At 39.1% G+C, this 17,989-nt stretch overlaps 2 protein-coding genes across 2 annotated transcripts in view; both read right to left on the bottom strand.

Moving 5' to 3' along the window:
* Positions 1 to 292: 292 nt before the first annotated feature.
* Positions 293 to 2,425, bottom strand: ptger1c (prostaglandin E receptor 1c (subtype EP1)). The gene is made up of 2 exons (XM_047808011.1): positions 1,512 to 2,425; positions 293 to 541 (listed from the first exon to the last, which is right to left on the bottom strand). The coding sequence occupies exons 1-2, from the start codon at positions 2,388 to 2,390 to the stop codon at positions 293 to 295; spliced, it is 1,128 nt and encodes a 375-aa protein (XP_047663967.1). The 5' UTR covers positions 2,391 to 2,425.
* A 9,476-nt stretch (positions 2,426 to 11,901) lies between these two features.
* LOC113652919 (adhesion G protein-coupled receptor E2) overlaps positions 11,902 to 17,989 on the bottom strand; it is a 57,513-nt gene continuing 51,425 nt past the window's right edge. Inside the window, exons 22-29 of the mRNA XM_047807713.1 lie at positions 17,866 to 17,989; positions 17,532 to 17,726; positions 15,987 to 16,204; positions 15,195 to 15,261; positions 14,986 to 15,077; positions 14,693 to 14,861; positions 14,399 to 14,494; positions 11,902 to 13,820 (exon numbers count right to left, since the gene is read on the bottom strand). The exon at positions 17,866 to 17,989 is cut by the window's right edge and continues 41 nt beyond it. Of these exons, the coding sequence (XP_047663669.1) occupies positions 13,779 to 13,820; positions 14,399 to 14,494; positions 14,693 to 14,861; positions 14,986 to 15,077; positions 15,195 to 15,261; positions 15,987 to 16,204; positions 17,532 to 17,726; positions 17,866 to 17,989 (1,003 nt within the window). The 3' untranslated portion in view covers positions 11,902 to 13,778. The remainder of the gene's footprint in view (positions 13,821 to 14,398; positions 14,495 to 14,692; positions 14,862 to 14,985; positions 15,078 to 15,194; positions 15,262 to 15,986; positions 16,205 to 17,531; positions 17,727 to 17,865) is intronic.

Here is a 17,989-nt window from a genome sequence, read left to right as displayed (position 1 = left end):
TTTTTTCCCCCTTGAAAATGTATTTTTAAAAGATCTTGTGTTTAAAATCATCACTGATGGCATTTGTCATTCCTTCTACATTCCTTTTTTTTCCACGTTCATGACAGATACCAATATTTCCAGAGCCGGTTCTAGTTTAGAGAGAATTCAGAGCAATTTTTATGGCTTCACTTGTTTTTACATGCCTGACAAACCTGGTGCATGTTGGTGCGACATGGATTCTGTGAGATTTGGAGATAAGGCTCGCAGCACAGGAACATGATTAGAACAAAACAACGATGTAGCGGTGATGTCAGTGTAAATTGATTTCATGTCGCTCTGCACTCCTACATGAGCTGCTCTGAGTTAAAATGACCCTGCTGGGCCACAGCAGACCACACACCCGCCTCAGCACGGCCCGTCTCAGGAGGATGTACACCCACGGGTCAAGGATCTGGTTCCAGGATGCCATCCTCAAGCCCAGCAGCATCAGCCACTCGTACTGCGGTTCTGTATTGACGTTTCCTCTGTAGAAATGTCTCACTGACATGGATATGTAAATCTGAGCAAGGGAACATGAGCAAATTACAATACAAAAACAAGAATATCCATCAAATTGTCACCTCTTTCATCTTTAAAACATGCCATCACTCAGTGTTAAGTCTTTCGAACAGCTGTACTTTAATTTACAATAATGAATTCTCTGTAGTTTTAAAGACTTATTGTATTTTTTATTTAGCCAAATTGAAGAGTCAATTTGTAATTTTTAAACAGTTTCTTTTAAACAGTTCAGAACACATACAGAATTTAATTAGATGCATTAAAGTGGCAGTACATCATTTTCAGTGTTTTATATTTTACTACTCATTTTGAAAGTGTTTCTATGTGATTTTATGATTTATCAGTTACAGTGGCTAGAAGCTTTTCTCTCAGACCAGTTCCTATAGTTTTAATTAGAAGTATCAATGCCTTATTTAAAAAAAAAAAGTCTATATATTCATTAGATGCATTAAAGGGTCAGTGTGTGATTTTATTGTGCTTCTATCTTTTTGGTATATACATTAAAATGGCAGTATGTCATTTTATAAAAGGTCTCTTTTTTCCCCAAAGGGACAGTTTTCATCTTTTTAAAGCTTTCCTTTAATTGTATTATTAGATGCATTAAAGGAGAAGTCTGTAATTTATTATATATTTTTTTTACACAGTGAATGTGCCTGAGTGATGGTCACATTACTCTGTAGTGTGCAATACCAATTAATAATTTTCAGATATCACACATTTTATAATAAAATAGAACAACGTACTACAAAACAATTTGAGAAAAGCCGTTAGTCTCATCACCTGTCCACTCACACACTTCTGGGTATTATTAAAAATGTGATTTTACTAATTAAATTTAGCAAGTATCTCAAAAAACCAATATGAAAATTTTAACATGACTAGGCCACTCGATGGGTGTCTATCTATGTACGTGTACCTTGGTGGCAGCAAACGACACTATAAATTCTTTAATATTTAATTTATACACTCACGAGGAAGGGACTCCAGCAGACAGAGGACACCACGGTTATGACCACCAGCTGCACCATCATCTCCACATCCAGCGAATGCACAGACGACATTGACGATCTGCGTCTCCTGGAGGTGGTCAGTTTTGCCCCTTGGTTGTTGAACCTGGCCTGCAGCAATGTCAGCCCACTTACAGCATTACACAGTACAGAGACTGTTAGAGCTGCCAGGCCCAGACTGGAAAAGGCCAATGCCAAGCCGACGTCAGCACTCGAGAGAGCGCCGTGCACAGGAAGGAAGCACCAGGTACCAGGGAACTGAGGTTCATAGGTACCCACATTGAACAAGGGGAGCGCCGCTAAGGTACAGGCTACAGTTATGAGCAGGAGGACACCGAGGCGAACGTGGGCTGTCGTGGCTAAAGCAGAGTGCTGGAGAGGCTGCGTGATGCCCACACAGCGTTCTACAGCCATGGCACTACCCAAGAGGAGAGGAGTCAGGCCAAAGAAGACCATGCAGGCCCCGAAGAGTTTGCAGAAAGCCTGAGGGGGTTTGCTTGGCTCCCTGCACAGTGCTTGTTGCCTCCTGATTCTAACGAGGTGCAGGTGCAAGGCGAATGCACCAGTGACCAAATGACCTGCCAGGTCGCTCAGAAGCAGAGCGGCTGCTAGCATCAGAAACGGCGTCTTGGCTCGGTGGTGGTAGCGGGTGTAGGTTGCCGAGACAATGGCCAGACCGATCAGGTTGGAGAGGATCCCGAAGGTCATGGTGAAGTAGGACAATACGAAGTTTGGTGGGTTGGGAGGAGATGGAGACGTGGAGTTCGGATCACGCCGACTGAAGAACGACAGGTTCAAGTCCTGATACGTAGTAGGACTGGAGGAGGTGAAGACAGATTCCATGGTGAAGTGATCAGTGGAGCAGTGGAGGCCAGCTTGTCCGATGTGCACCACCTGGAAACAGAAAAGAGGATGTAAAAGTTACATTTGTTTTTTCTGAACACGGAGGCTGTCACTGTGGCCATTACTGCATTACCTCTTAACCTGCTAACATCACAGCAGCATAATTTTACTTCACCTCTTGCCATAATTACGCTTGACTGCCTTCGAATGAGTGCAATCACGCTCAAAATAAAAGCTAATTCTCACCTCGTTGCTTGATGACCAGAGCCCACTAGGCACAAACACGGAGCAAAAATTATTTTCTCCTCATAATGTACACATTGTCTGCTTACTTAGCAAAGTAATTCAGAGTAATTCTTTTATATGTACATATTACTACACATTTTGTATAACCTCATAGCCTTATTTATTACAGTACACTGCCACTTGTAAATAAGCCATCTATGCACTTCTGGTTAGATGCTAACTGCATTTCATTGCAGGTCTGCCAAGTGTCACACATTGAGAGTGACAGTCATGCATTTGGGTCTTTTGTCACGTTCTCCCACCACACATCGTATTTCTCATGCAGAAAAACTTTTTGACTACACGTACGTATCTGTCCACACCGCTGTCTCTATGGAACCAGGCGCGGTTCTTAGTCGAGCCTGACACTTATCAGCCAATCAAAAAAAAAAAAAAAAGAGGCTAATAGTCAATCAAAAAACATCATGATTAAGATTTAACGCAACAACCAATGAAAAAAAAAGGTCTCTCGTTGGAGAGGGTATTTCGATGGTCGGTTTGTACAAAACCTCAACACGAAACAGCTTGTCTCTGGAGAGGACATTGTCCTCAATCATGACCCTAAAAATGTCTGGGCTTGAGCCTAACTGTTTCATATGGGAGCAATATTCTCTCACTCACTCACTCACTCATTTTCTACCGCTTTATCCGAACTACCTCGGGTTGGGAGCAATATTAAAAATGAAAAAGGAGTACAAAAACACAACAAACACTTACAATAAACACCACCAGTCATAATCTCTCTCTCTCTCTCTCTCTCTCTCTCTCTCTCTCTCTCTCTCTCTCTCTCTCTCTCTCTCTCTCTCTCTCTCTCTCTCTCTCTCTCTCTCACACACACACACACACACACACACACACACACACACACACACACACACACACACACACACACACACACAAAAATTAATAAATGTAAATTAAACAAATACTTTGTATTTGGTTAATTTGCAGTCAGTGATCCAGGTTTTTTTTTCTCTTTTTCTTGGGGGTGGGGGGTGTTTGGAGATGTCACGCTTGCCTGTCTTCAAAACTTGAGAGCCCTGCATTGACTCTGTACATGTACAGTACCTTGCACAATGACAATGAAGTTGAATCTAATCTAATCTAATCTAATCTAATCTAATCTAATCTAATCTAATCTAATCTAATCTCTTGTAGCCAAAGCTCTAGTCTGCAATTCCACGTTTTCCAGATAGCAAGGAACAGCTTGTCCCTTTTTTTTTCTTTAAAAAAACTTTCTCTGTTGTAAGTGTCAAGCTGCTCTAGGTAATGTCGTAATGTTCTCCGCTCAGCTTGTCACTCTTCCCACAGTCTATTTTGATCGAATAAAAACCGAAATCCTTCTTTATCTTAGAAGATCCATTTAGATGAAATTCATAAGCACGGTATGAGGATGAGGTGAAACAATCAAGAGTCAAAGACAAAGAAGCTATATCAAACTCTGATATTACTGTTATCACAAGTGCAGTTCCTGTTCATCTGTCTAATGTGAATAGTCCCTTAATCTCCACTCTCCACTCAGTGAACTCATTTGTATTCTCCCTTACCTGCAGCATTGCCATATGCGACGAGAGAGAGGAGAGAGAGAGAGAGCGCGAGCGAGAGAGAGCGAGCGAGCGCGAGCGAGAGAGAGAGCGAAAGGTAGGGAGGCGGAAAAGCACGGGAAGGACAGGGAAGGGCCGGGAAGGAAGGGGGCAAAGCAAGGAAGGCAGAAGGAAGGGCAGGGCAGGGAGGGACGGGCGGGGGGAAGGAAGGGGGGGAAGGGAAGTAAGGACAGGCAGGGGAAGGAAGGCAAGAAGGACAGGACAAGGAAAGGACAGAAAGGAAGGAAACGAAACTGTCACCCCTTCACTAACTTCTAATCGCTTTGCCCCTTCTTTCTTTCTTTCTTTCTTTCTTTCTTTCTTTCTTTCTCTCTCTCTCTCTCTCTCTCTCTCTCTCTCTCTCTCTCTCTCTCTCTCTCTCTCTCTCTCTCTCTCTCTCTCACACATCATCATTTAACTTTGCCTGAGGAAAGAACATATCTTTTAAATAAATTTCACTCAACAGCAAGGGAGTAATTTGGGAAATGGAAAAGGGAGTGGTGGAAAAGAGGGAACAATTATCCGCCGATAGAATAAGAGCGTTTTTAGCATTAAATTGATAAATGCCTAAATATACGATTAATGTCTCTAAATGAAGTTACAGTATAACAGTTACTTTATTCAATATCTCTCCACACTGAAAGAAAGGAATCTGTGTTCAGTTAGATTTAAGGAAGAAAATATGAAATTTCTCAACAAATTGTGAATTCTTGTGATTTCTTGCACTAAGGTTTTAAAGATGTTTCTTATGATGTAAAGTGAGTGTGATCAGTTTGTGTAGTATTAACGTAAACCAGTTCCAGTGTGAAACCTCACCAGGATGTTGTTGCTGATGGGAAATACAGTAAAACTACAGTGTTACATTCAGATCATTAAATTCTGACTAGTAGAACAAAGCAGTGGTAATGTGTCTGTTACCAAACCCAGTATTGTGAGCTCAGTGTCCGATTTATTCAGGGATTTGGAAATAGACAATACAATCGTGTTGGATGTGCGAAGATTAATTGTGTTAATGTTATTCAGTTTAATTACGTGGAGCCGATGTACGCATTTAAATGAAGCAAATACAACAAGATTGATTATGGTGCAGTGCTTATGTAAGGAATAAACCACTCTAGGACATTGAAGTCATCAACAACCGGTCGGTGTGATAAAGCAGAGCTAACAATGCAACCAATAAGTTGATTATTTGCTCAGCACTGTTTTATTCCACTTGTACTTCAGCAGTTTTTCTGGACTTTTTCACAATATATTTTATCATACTATATTAGTCATGTGGTTCAGCATACGTTATATTTTTAAAGTTACCTACATTGTTTTGGAACATTCAAAAAGACTTGTTGCATTATGGCACCGATAAGCAGTCTTTTTTAATCTAATTTTCTCTTTTTTACTTTCATTTAAGAAACAAATTTGCAGCATGTCATGTTAGGGAGAAATGAGAAACTCCACCAAACCATGTCAGAAAAAATTAAGCATATCAATGCACTGATGTGGAAATTCTCAAAAAAGCCAATTAAAACGAGATAAACGAGCAAGAGGCTTAAACGGACTAATTAAATTCGTCAGCTTATTAATCGAATAACGAACCGTGGTTCCTTAAATAAATCAGGAACAGATCGTAAACCGATCAAACTTACAGAAAAATCTTATCCATTCGTCATGTTGTAATGTCAGTGTTGGCATTTCTGATCGTTCCGATCCAGCAGACTTGCGATATTAAATATCATCCATCAGCAGCTCAGTAAGTTCTACACTATCAGACAAACTGAGATATCATATCATGGTATCATATCTTTTTTTTTTTTGGTGGCTTTCACACTTTTACACACAGAGATGAGTTTTTTTTTTTTAACGTGAAATAACAGCATCAGGCTACTTTCCCCCTCAAACACTGTCCAAAATGACACACTGCAGCACAATGGCTGAAAATGAAACTCTTCCTGAAGTGAATGAATAATCAGTTTGGCTTTTTAAACTTGACAATCTATGATACTCAGGTGACTTTTTTCCTCCTCTTCTCTGTCTCTATGGCCTTGTTGTGCATCCTTCCTTGTTTTTTTTTTTTTTTCATCAGCAGTGTATTGAACAAATCTTACACAGCAAGACAGGAATACACGGCACAGACAACTGGAAATTGGATTTTTTTTTATTCGTCCTACGTAGATATACTTTACATATGCGTACCTGCTGGATGTTTAGTTACATTGCAGTAAACGTCTTCAGTAAAATCAGGAATGACTCCTCTGTTGCTCTTGAGGAGGAAAACAATTAATGATTTGCAGTCAACAAATTGCTGTGCTGAGCTTTAAAAATCGACAATAAACAAACCAAAACATGACAAAACGGATGCGTATGGAGGGGGAACCCACTGAGGAGTATGCTGAGGACAGAGAGGAAGCCACTCCTTGTTCAGTTAAAAACAATCAAAATGAATGCAAAATGACCGATTAACACGTCAGCGAGACCTCACAGAGAGTGCGTTAAGATTAAACCAATTCCTATTATCATATGTCCCTAAGTTTTTGTATAATTTTTTGGCAAGTTATGCATCATGCAGATGTTATTTAACAGAAGAGAGGGATAAGAGTCGAGGTCCCTCACTCACCAAGGTGCAGGAGTCAGTCCCTCAGAGCCGCTTCCTCCAGTGCCTCGTTCCTTTAGTTCTTGAGGCTATAGATTCTCTCTCTCTCTCTCTCTCTCTCTCTCTCTCTCTCTCTCTCTCTCTCTCTCTCTCTCTCTCTCTCTCTCCTCAGCACTTTCCCCTCTCTGGTATGACCATTGCTTTGCCTCAGCCAGCTACCTTTTCTCTTTTCCTCTCTCACTGACTCTCCCTCTCTTTCCAAAGCCCACCTCCTTTTTGTCATTTCTGTCCACCGTCCACGTTCCCTCTGTGTCCCTTCTCTCTTCCCCCCTCCCTCCTCTTCTTACCTATTTTCTGGCTCTGCTGGTCTTTACCTTCGATACAGTCTTTCAGGCTTCTGCTTTGAGTCTAATGGAAACCTTGAGTACACTTTGGCAGACAGTAACCTTGCATTGTTCACACCATGTCAAAGGGCCATTTATTCCTGTGCTGTTGATTTTATTAGGAAGCAATATCGTGCCATCTCTGAAACGACATGTTAACTGAAGTTTGGAAACAATTTGCTTTGAAATCACTGCATAATGGCATGGTGTTGTGAATGATCAATCAAAAGGCTGCTTCGGGGGATTTTTATTTTTTTAAAAGATTACCATGATGAAGACATTTACTCCTTTCCGTAATCATTTAAATAGATTGGAGATAAGCCAGCATGATGCCTTACTGATTAATCTTCCTAAGGGTATTTGGGTGTCTGAGTGTAATCAAGTGTAATGGGAAGAAATTGAGTGAAGGAACAATGCACATCCATTTCTTCTGCGCCAAATCAGCCTGCCAGGGAGTGACAAAAACGCAAGCAGCAGAGATAGAGTCTCGCGTCTCAGGTCCGTGACTTGAATCTCATCGAGTCACTAATTTACCGGATCACGTCTTCTATTCTTATTCCCTGACCTCTGACTGAAATAACTTAGATGGCTGTGCTACTCCAATATTTCGGTCAATATAAAAATGATTTTATTAATATTTCATTGAATGCACCCGAGAATTTGCCCAACCTCTCGTGTTGGATGGCATTTTCCACCCAGCTCCATCATGGTTGTCATGTACAGTATGTTGTTTTCATTAAGATGCAAATGCAATCAAATAAAAGAAAAAACGGAAGGAGAACATTGATATGTAGAGTCGTTCATGTAGAATGAATTGATTAACCACAATTAACTTTATTCCTAATTTGCAAAAACTCCAACAGCTGTGTAATTTTAGGTTCTTCAAGATTCAGTTACAGTATGCAAGTTAATTAATATGAAGTCAACACAGAGCTGAGTCCATGGACCAAATCTGCCTTTTGTCAACAGTCCAGGCTGGTGGAGGTGGTGTAATGGTGTGGGAAATGATTTCATGAAACACTTAATAGCAACCAATCGTGGCTTGAATGCAATATAATATAAGAATATCGTTGCTGACTATATGCATCCATTCATGGCCACAATTAACCATTGGTTTTTGTGCAACGTCACAAAGCACAAGTTGTCTCAAACTTTTTTCCATGAACGTACAGTACAGTAGCTACAGGGTTGTTGTTCTTCAATAGCCTTCCATCACCAGATATAAATCCAGAAGAACTCCTTTGAGATGTGGTAGAACGAGATAAACGAGGCAATCTGCTGAATGTTTCCAGGCATTATTTCAAGAGCAAAGGCGATGCTCTACTGAGTATTTGCTCAGGTTTTGGTGAGGGAATATTTACCATGATTTAGGACTGACTTGAGTGAACCTACCTCATAAGAAAGGCTCATAAGCTGTCACAGTCATGGCTTGATTCTTCACTTTCTGCTCTCGTCTGTCTCAGTCTGACACTGTCATTTTAGATCCCAGATTAAGTTTTCAAACGGTTTAGCCAGCTCATAAAATATAAATGAGGGTTTTGTGAAGATAAGGCAGTACGGTTCACTACTCACAGCTCCAAAGGTCCAGGGTTTGATTCTGAAGTTGGGTTAATTTCTGTAAAATACTTCATGTGCGCTTTTGTTCATGTGAATCTCTCAGGTTTTCTCCAACCTCCCAAAAACACGAGAGCTGGATTGTCTGTCTTAAAATTGCTAGCGAATGAATATGAGATCGATTTCGTGTGGTGCCCTGAGTATACGTCCCAGCCAGGGTGAATTTTTGACAATGGCTCTAAATTCACTTCGATCATGACTAGAATAAAACGTACCGAAGACTAGTGAATTAATAAATCCATCTTCCAGTCTCTGGCAGCCAATTTGTCACAGAACTGGAGGAGATGAACTGGAAGGTATGTACATTTTAGATCAGCCTGGCTCCAAGTTTGTGCTCTTTGATTGCTCAAGAGGACATTGTTTTTATTAATGGTGCTACGACTGCAGATGAATCACAAAGTGCCTTAAGATAAGTGGTGCTCAGTGCCAACTTCCTGAACCACTTCCTTTGCAGCTCTATCACACCTGATTCAAACCATCAGCTAATTATCGAATCCTTTGTGACATGACAGTAGCTGCATTAAGAGTCACTGTAGAGATTTTTGTATGCAAGGCAAGTTCTAGCAATAGCACTACAGGCAAAAAAGGTCTGCTGTCTGCAGAAAGAGAAGGAAAAAACATCTGACATTAGTATGATATATTTTTGGTTTTATAAAATAAATTTGGTCAAATCTGACAATTTGCCTCAAGGTACAGAAGCACCCGAGAAGCCGGCTTCACCTAAATATTCCAAACGGCATCCAAATTGGAAGGCATTTCCTGTTTGAGATGAAGCTATTTTTCACGCTCTAGAAGTTATGAGGAATCTGATGTCTGCAGCGTTATCAAGATGTCTGTATTTTTGGACAAAGGTTTAATTCAGGAAGTAAACAAGCCCAGCATAAATATATCAGTCAAACATTTTCAAACAACTGTCATATTAGTGAACCAGTTAAACCTTATATACTGTAGCCTGCATGTCAAAAACGTGTGCAACAAGTGCTTCATTAAATTGTACAGGTCTGTTACAGTCTTCTGATTAGATACTCCAGGATTCTGAGTTGTTTTTCCCAGCAGCCAGAAAATGGAGTTTGCTCCTGTTTTTGTTGTTTCCATTTTGATCACTGAATGTTTTTGTCATTTTCCACTACAATGTCACGGCTAATACGAAGCTCTCTGAGATGCCTCAAGTGCTCCTTCATAATCATCAAAAAAAAATGCGAAGGCGTTATGTTATTTTCAACCACTAAAATTCAGTGTAAGGTTATCAACAGAGGGAAAAACACACATCTCACACTGAGACCCTGCTGACTCATTTTAGATAAGACTCACAGCCAGACAATGGTTTTTATTTATACACATTGAAAATGTCCCATTTCTATTCAAATGCCAGCATACTGGTGAAAAGTTTATTGTTTATATATATATATATATATATATATATATATATATATATATATATATATATATATGTAAATATTCTAAGCTCCTAATCCCATGCCTTTAAAAAATTGTGTGAAACTTGTGACCTGAATAAAAAATGAGTAAAAATGTTGTGTGTGCTGTCTCTCTCTCTCTCTCTCTCTCTCTCTCTCTCTCTCTCTCTCTCTCTCTCTCACACACACACACACACACACACACACACACACACACACACACACACACACACACACACACACACAGTGATTTTATGGCTGCGAGGTATAAAGTCGTTGTACTATGAACCTATTCAGTGGCCGGTCCTACGACTGGTTGCCATAGTAATGTTTCACAGCACGTGATGCCACCAGTATTCCATATGGCAACAAATAAGTTTTTCTTACCTCTAAAAGTGAAACAAACTGGAGGGAGATTTGGTGTTTGTGTGTAAAATTCACTAGTGTTTATCTTCATTATGTCATACAAGATAAGATGAAGGAGAAGCAGTGTGTGCTCTTTGTTAGGGATCACCTGCAACCGTACCGTGCTCACCTTCGTGGGTCGCGACGCATTTCTCGAATTTGTCACGTCGTTACTGCTTAAGTACACGCCCACTTTTAGTCAACAATTATACGTGTTGCTTGCTCATGTATGCAGCTCCGGTTAAAAATGAACGATCTCTGGTTGCTTTTCCACTGCTAGTCGCTCTATGTGTGAACCGTATAAAAAACTAGGGATGTACCGATACCACTTTTTCTCTTCCGATCCGATTCCGTTACCAGAGTTTGCCAATATCGGCAGATACCGATCCGATCCCTGTGTTCTTTTCCACCTTTAAAACTAAAGAATGTATACAACTTGTTTAGTTATTAAGATGTATTTGTTTCTGACAAAGAAATACAAAAATGCCCATTACCGTATGCAAAATGAAAACACAAGAAACCCTAAAAAAGTATTAATGCAGTAGCAAACAGTACTTTTAACAGTTAGTGGTATAACAATCTAAACCATATATACTGCAATTATTAAATTAAATTATTTTCTGAAGAAAAGGCAATATTTTAAAGTGAATCTTAAATTAGAACTCTTGAAACACAATGCAAAATGTATTAAACAGTAAACCTTGCACCCAAATAAGCGACATGTTTAACGCACTGAGGTAAATGTAAAGGGCGCCTGCTAAACTTGCCTGTCTGTCGCAGGCGGTTGTGCAACATATTTCCTATAAAATTTATAATATTTATTTACATTAATGTAATACAATATATAAGTGTATTTTTCTTAAGTTCAAGCAATAGTTAGTTAATTGACTTTATTCAACCACCACGGGCATGGGCGTCGGAAGTAAATAAAAAGTGGGCGTGTCCTGTCCCACACACATATATAATGGTTCTGATGCCCATGGATTTCAGGAAGCAGGAGCGTGGTCAATGCTGTAAATAAAACGAGGAATGAAGTTTAATTTATTAGCTGCAGAATGGATTCGACTGGCGGCGCTCTGAAAAGTGCAATACCCATGAACACGGGTATCGGATTTGAATCGGTCACGCACCTCTCAAAATGCTTGGATAGGCGCCGATACCGATCCAAAATATCAGATCGGTACATCCCTATAAAAAACATTAATAAATGTAAGCGTTTGGATTTTACTCACAACATTACAGTTTTTTCTTAATATATTATTTATTTTTGGTTGAAGAAGAGCAGAAAGGACCAGAATGTCAGTGAAGATATAAACATTTACATCTCAAGCTTCCATCATACATACTGTTTCATTCCTCTCACAATAACGTCACAATACATAATACTGTATTTAGATTGAAAAAGAAAAAGGCACAGGTCTGTTTTGTAGCTCAAAAGTAGCATTCATTACCAGTATATTACTAGTATATTTTTTATATATTTACAATAGTATATAACTAGTTATATAAAAAGTCTATCAAAATATCTAACAAATAATGAAAGCTCAGCATTAAATATAACCATAAACTTATTTTTCATTATATTCAAAATAAAATACATCCATTTATAAATACATTAAAATAAAAAAAATAATAATAATAAAGGTTTCAGTGTGTCCTGCATCTTCTCTTTGAATCAAAACCTAGAAAACTTAATTTTTGTTTCAGCTCTTTGATCTGTTGCTTGTACGACAAAACGCCATCTCGAAGCTCGATCGGTGGCTGCTACTGAGCTTCGTTAGGGACGTGCTCTCTGAGGACAGAAAGGTGTTGTTCTTTGTTGATCTCAATAATGATGTCGTTTGAAAGCAATCGTCTGAGTTCAAGCCTTATTTGTTCGGGTCTAATCTTAGACCGGAGTTCCAGGTGGTCTTTCCTGCAGCAAACACACTAGATTTTGAGCACGTATCTGTAATCTAGTGTGTGATGGAGTCCTTCTGTGAGCTCTTGTAATTTTCATAACTGTTCTTGGTAAATAATCATTCCGCCTTTTTAGCACAGCACATTCTCATGGTGTTCTTGGTTCTGATTGCTCAGGTGTACATTTTTATGTTCACACAAGTGACTCATACTGTATGCTGGATGCGCCTTACAACTCAAGGTGGATAAAAAATATGTTTAATGAAGGAAAAATGTATCATTGATCTGCTGAGGTGACATTTAGGTAACGCTTTTGGAAGGAGTCTCCAGTGTCAGTGTTTTGTAAAACAGTGACAGAGGCAACAGAACAGAGTACCTCTGTGACTTCTTGCTAAGATGCTGGAATTGTTATTGTTGGAGAAAGAGAGAGAGAAATGAAGGCAGAAGCAGTGAGTTATTCTTAAATAAATAAAATATTGTAGTTCCTGACAAGCTGCTGCTGTATTAGAGGAATAAAATACTTCAGCATGATGTGAATAATCAATCAACAATGCGCGTTAATGGTGGTGGTTCTTATGCTCGGCACGTTTGCTGCGGTACGAATCCGAGCGTGATTGTTCCCAATTTCCCGGCAGGTTTGTTCCTGAACGAGTGTAGACCCGAGTACAAGCTGCATTCCTGGGTATCACATCAAAATGCAGTGGAACCGAACTAACATTACGTCCAGCAGGCAGTCTTAGGTTCGGTACAGATACAGTATGAACTTTCTGGTCCACATGAGAGCTTCGACGTTACTGATTTTTCATGTTTACATGCAGCTCTGTTTCAGACTAAGGCGGCAGGGCGAAGGCCTCCGGGCACACCGCACTGCCCTGTTGATTACTTCGTGTTTTATCCCTTACATATTAAACAGCATTCTATAAACTGGGCTTCATTAATGAATACTTCAATACTGGAGCAGGAATTTGACCGTAGTTGCAGATTATTGGTTTCCAACGTGACAGTTACTAAACTGAGACTCAACATGGATTTGTATGTACAACAACAACAACAACAACAACAACAGCAGCAACAACAACAACAGCAACCATAACGAATGAGAAAGCAGCTAATTCAACAGATGAGCTTTTACTGAATATGAGCCTCAGAACAGGAAAATCAGCACGCAGAGGACACAGTCAATGTCACGCTCGTGTTTGTAAAGCTTCGCCCTAGGCGCTTCAGATCCGTGACTCTCCCGTGTTGTGACTGTTTTTTGATACCTGTGGAGCCAGACAATCAGAGAGTTTATTTGCAGTTTGGACTAGAACAGACTTTTTCATTCATGTCATCTCATTCAAAGCGTTCAGCTGATCGTTATCTCGACCAGGGTGCTCTAATGGCACATTATCTGTGCTTAGAAATTACCCTTTTTCTGAGAATATCATTTCTAAAACCCCAGTTTCACATAGCTGTAGCTGAAAACACTGCACTGAGCTGTAAGAGCGTCTAAGGATCCGTCTTGATCGGTATTGCTGCCAATTTTGGTGCTGTACTCTATCATTTTAATCGAGCTATAAAACGAAATAGGGATTTACTTCAAGATTTGAAAGTGCACTTTTAAATATGAGCTATTTCAGTAGAGTCAGTGCATCCATCAGCTTTAAGAGAAATATTTTATGTTTGAAAACTAAATGGAAATTTTATGGCCTGTTTTGGCTGTTTTAGCTTATTAGCTAAAATCTATTTTATTTATTTATTACTGCACAAGAACAACCTAACTGCAGCAGGATGTGTTTTTTCTTTCCTATGAGACTGCATTACAAATTTAATCCAAGGATGATTTGAAGAGCGAGCGTACCTGGGATTTGCTGGACTGGTTTGTGCTGAACTCTGAGTATGAGCTCTTCTGTCGTATAGTCAAGCAAGTCAGGAACCGGATGTACTCATCTCTCACCTAAAGACAGAAGAGAAGGATTTTTGAGACATGGTGGAAAAGTCATGCTGCTGTTTCAATGTCTTTTAAGACGCTTTCTAAAATATGGTATACACAGAGGTATCTCACAGTCTGTCTTAATTAGATTTAATCAATCACAATTCAAAGTGCTTTTTGTACATCAATATCTGTCAGTGGTGTGGAGAGAAATACACGGACCTGTTTGGAAAGCAGACAGTGCATGATGAACACCAGCACCCCCTGCAGGCTGTTGAGGATTGTAAAGAGGTAGGACATGACCAGCGTTCCTTCATCAAACTGAAAACAGCCGAAGATCCACATGATGCCGAGAACGCAGAGCTGAGCGATGGCAGTGATAGTAAATGTCCTGTAGGGGGAGACAGAACTCATCAATTGGACTCCGGTCCTTGATTTGCATGTCTTTTTTTATTCTATAACTATACATTTAATTCAGTTAAATCAATGTTAATCTGTAAAATGTAAATCCTTACTTGATTTTTTTCAGGTTGCCCAAGTCAGGGTTAAGGGAGTTGAATTTCTGTGCTAGCTTCCATACAGTTATCATAAAGAAGACCGCATTCACCTGCCACCAAAATAGCACCAGATAACACATACTAATAAGACAAAATTTTAATGACAATTTTTATTTTTTTAAAAAAAATATATTTCTCACCAGAGTCAACACTTCATTCATACTTACAATAATTATGGCACAAACAGGACCAAAGAAGCTCCAGATGAAGCCATTTTCCAGACTGAGCCAGCAGCTATGCAGCAAGGTAAAAAAAAAATAAAAAATGTCAACACACTTGATGACTTAAACTAGTATTAAAAAAATCTGTATCTGTAGTGAAATGTTGTAGTGATGTCTACAAAATTTCAAAATGTCACATTTCCTATGTCAAATAAGGAACAAAAACCTGTTCATACATTTACTGTGGTCAGCTAAGGGAAGTTGCAAGGGCAGATACTATCCACGCTTACTCGTATACAGTAACTTGATTTGAAAATGCATAAGGAACTATTTCAGAAATGGCACTGTTGTAAGATCTTGTGGCTACACCCACTGTGGCTTTGTAACAAAAAAAAAAACCAACATGAAAATGGCTTGGGTACCGTCGGTTCGCTCATGAATACCTCAAAACCACACTGGAAAGCTGAAACTAAAAGTAAGAACAGCCGAGGTACGACTTTCTATACTGTCCTATTCAGAGTTAGTACGGCTTTTACAGCGTTAACTTCACATTGTGGTGTCAAAAATTGTACAGTGTGAATTATTATGGTACACCCGTTATTTAAAGTGGTTACGTATTTATCCGATCACGGTTGTTGATGGCACAATTATGCAAATAACTGACACAAACAATACATCCCAAAATTCTGTTTATGGTCACCCATTATGTACTCTACAGATGTGATAAAGACTCTATAAATGATATGATAAAAAAAAAACAAAAAAAAAAAAAAACAGAAGAGCTTAGATAAAACTCACTAGCTTGGGGTGCCGTATCCTTTGTAATTGACACAGGCTGATAGGATAACAATGATGGCGGGGACTCCGTAACCGGCGGCCATCAGGTAGCCCCGACTCAGAGTGGTGTTGAACACCAGCACCACCATGCGGAAAAGCTGCACACCTTCCAGACACATCCAGCAGAACACAGCCAGGAAGAAGTAGTGCAGGAAACCCGCAACCACACCACATCCCACCTGGAGTACAAGCAGAAAAAAGGCGGAAACATTTCAAATGGTGTTTTACTCAGAAGGGAAGTTAGTTTGTGTTGAGGAATGTAATTGTGGAAAAACATTTTGTAATGTGGCTTCATGGATCTCCTTAATCTAACAAATCAATACACATCTGCACAATCTAGACGGCAATCCAGAAACAGTACAATGCACGCTAAATGCAGCACAAATCTGTGGATAGATTTATTTAGCTTCCCTCATTGTGACCGTCAGAGTTACTGGGCACTGGGTGAAAGCACAAAACCTCATGTTGCTCCACGGTATTTATCTGCCGTATGTTGTGCCATATCTGTCCCTGATGTTAAAGAGCTAGTGCAGAGAACAATACTATCACCTCCGATCGTCTCTGGTGTGTGTATTTCCTGTGTGGGTCTTTTTTGTGTGTGTATTTAATTTACTCCTTTAATTTTATTTTTCATCTAATTTTTTCATCTAATCTAATGTATTTTGTTCTCCAGTCCGTTACCTAGTAGTCTGACTTCTTTCATGCCAACAGTTTAATGCCCACAGCTTTTCTATATTATTATATTTATATATTATATACTTTTTATATTCTATATCTTTTATATTCTATATCTATATTCTATATCTTTAGATCTCTGAAATGGATTGTTACATTCACCATGGATTCTATTATCTACTGAGATAATAAGATAACATAAAGTATGTATAGCTATAAATAAACAATAATATATATGTAATATACATATTATTATTATTATTATTATTATTATTATTATTATTATTATTATTATTATTATTATTATTATTATTATTATTATATAATATATATGTATATTACCTGTATATGTAATATAATATGTATCTCTGTGTGTGTGTGTGTGTGTGTGTGTGTGTGTGTGTGTGTGTGTGTGTGTGTGTGTGTGTGTGTGTGTGTGTGTGTGTGTGTGTGTGTGTGTGAGCAGATGTGATCTTTTTTTGTTTTCTTACATAAATTTAATTGATTTCTTTTCTTTTTATTTTTTTTACATCTGCACTTAATCACATTTATTTTAATCTGAATAAAACTATATGCTTTTGTTCTGTCAGTGTTGTGACAAGTTAGGCTTTTGTCACTTCTGCTATTACTTGTGGTTTTGAGAGTTTTGAGACTATTTGCAAAACTTTCCTACATTCTAATGGAAAATTTGTGTGATTTTAGTTTGATGTCACTTTCTGTACCAAGTTCCTTCTTAGAGTTCCTTTAAAATCACATGAGCACATTTAGAAATTCTGAATGTTTTGCTAAACTTTGCATATTTATATACTTGAATTGAAAGTTCTAAGGTACCCTGTTATCTGTTTGGCTGATGCCGACGAGGAAGATGAAATCGGCGATGAAAAGGCTGATGCAGAGGTGCAGGTGGATGGTGGTGCGGGTGCTTTGGATGGAACGGATAAGCCAGAAAGTCAGTATGCAGATGAGGAGGCAGATTAAAGACAGGGCGAGTCCAATCCAGGTGATCAGCTGAAGCTCAAACACATTCTAGGACAAGTTCACAGATAGAGGATAGAAAAAATGTGAAATGCAGATAAATATTTAACAACATTCTTTATGCTGAACAAACTGCATGACTCTTCTTCGAAGGTTGCAGTACTTTTTCGGTTTCATTAGAATCACTCACTTTCTGCTCATAGAGCGACAGTAGCACAGCGAAGCTGCTGAGGTGTTTGCATGAGCACACTGTGTAATTGGTGCTGCTCTTGACCACATCGCAGCCTTCACTTGACCACACACCACCTTCTATT

The sequence above is a fragment of the Tachysurus fulvidraco genome, chromosome 24, assembly GCF_022655615.1.
Source record: "Tachysurus fulvidraco isolate hzauxx_2018 chromosome 24, HZAU_PFXX_2.0, whole genome shotgun sequence".
NCBI classification, from domain to species: Eukaryota; Metazoa; Chordata; class Actinopteri; order Siluriformes; family Bagridae; genus Tachysurus; species Tachysurus fulvidraco.
Note: the sequence above shows the minus strand (reverse complement) of the source record. Positions and strands in the feature narration are given on the sequence as shown.

Excerpts from the sequence above, each read along its gene's own strand:
- ptger1c (XM_047808011.1), bottom strand. The coding sequence starts at position 2,390 with ATGGAATCTGTCTTCACCTCCTCCAGTCCTACTACGTATCAGGACTTG. Across the intron at positions 542-1,511 it reads TCTGCTGGAGTCCCTTCCTC|ATTTACATATCCATGTCAGT; the intron begins GTGAGTGTATAA and ends TCCCTTGCTCAG.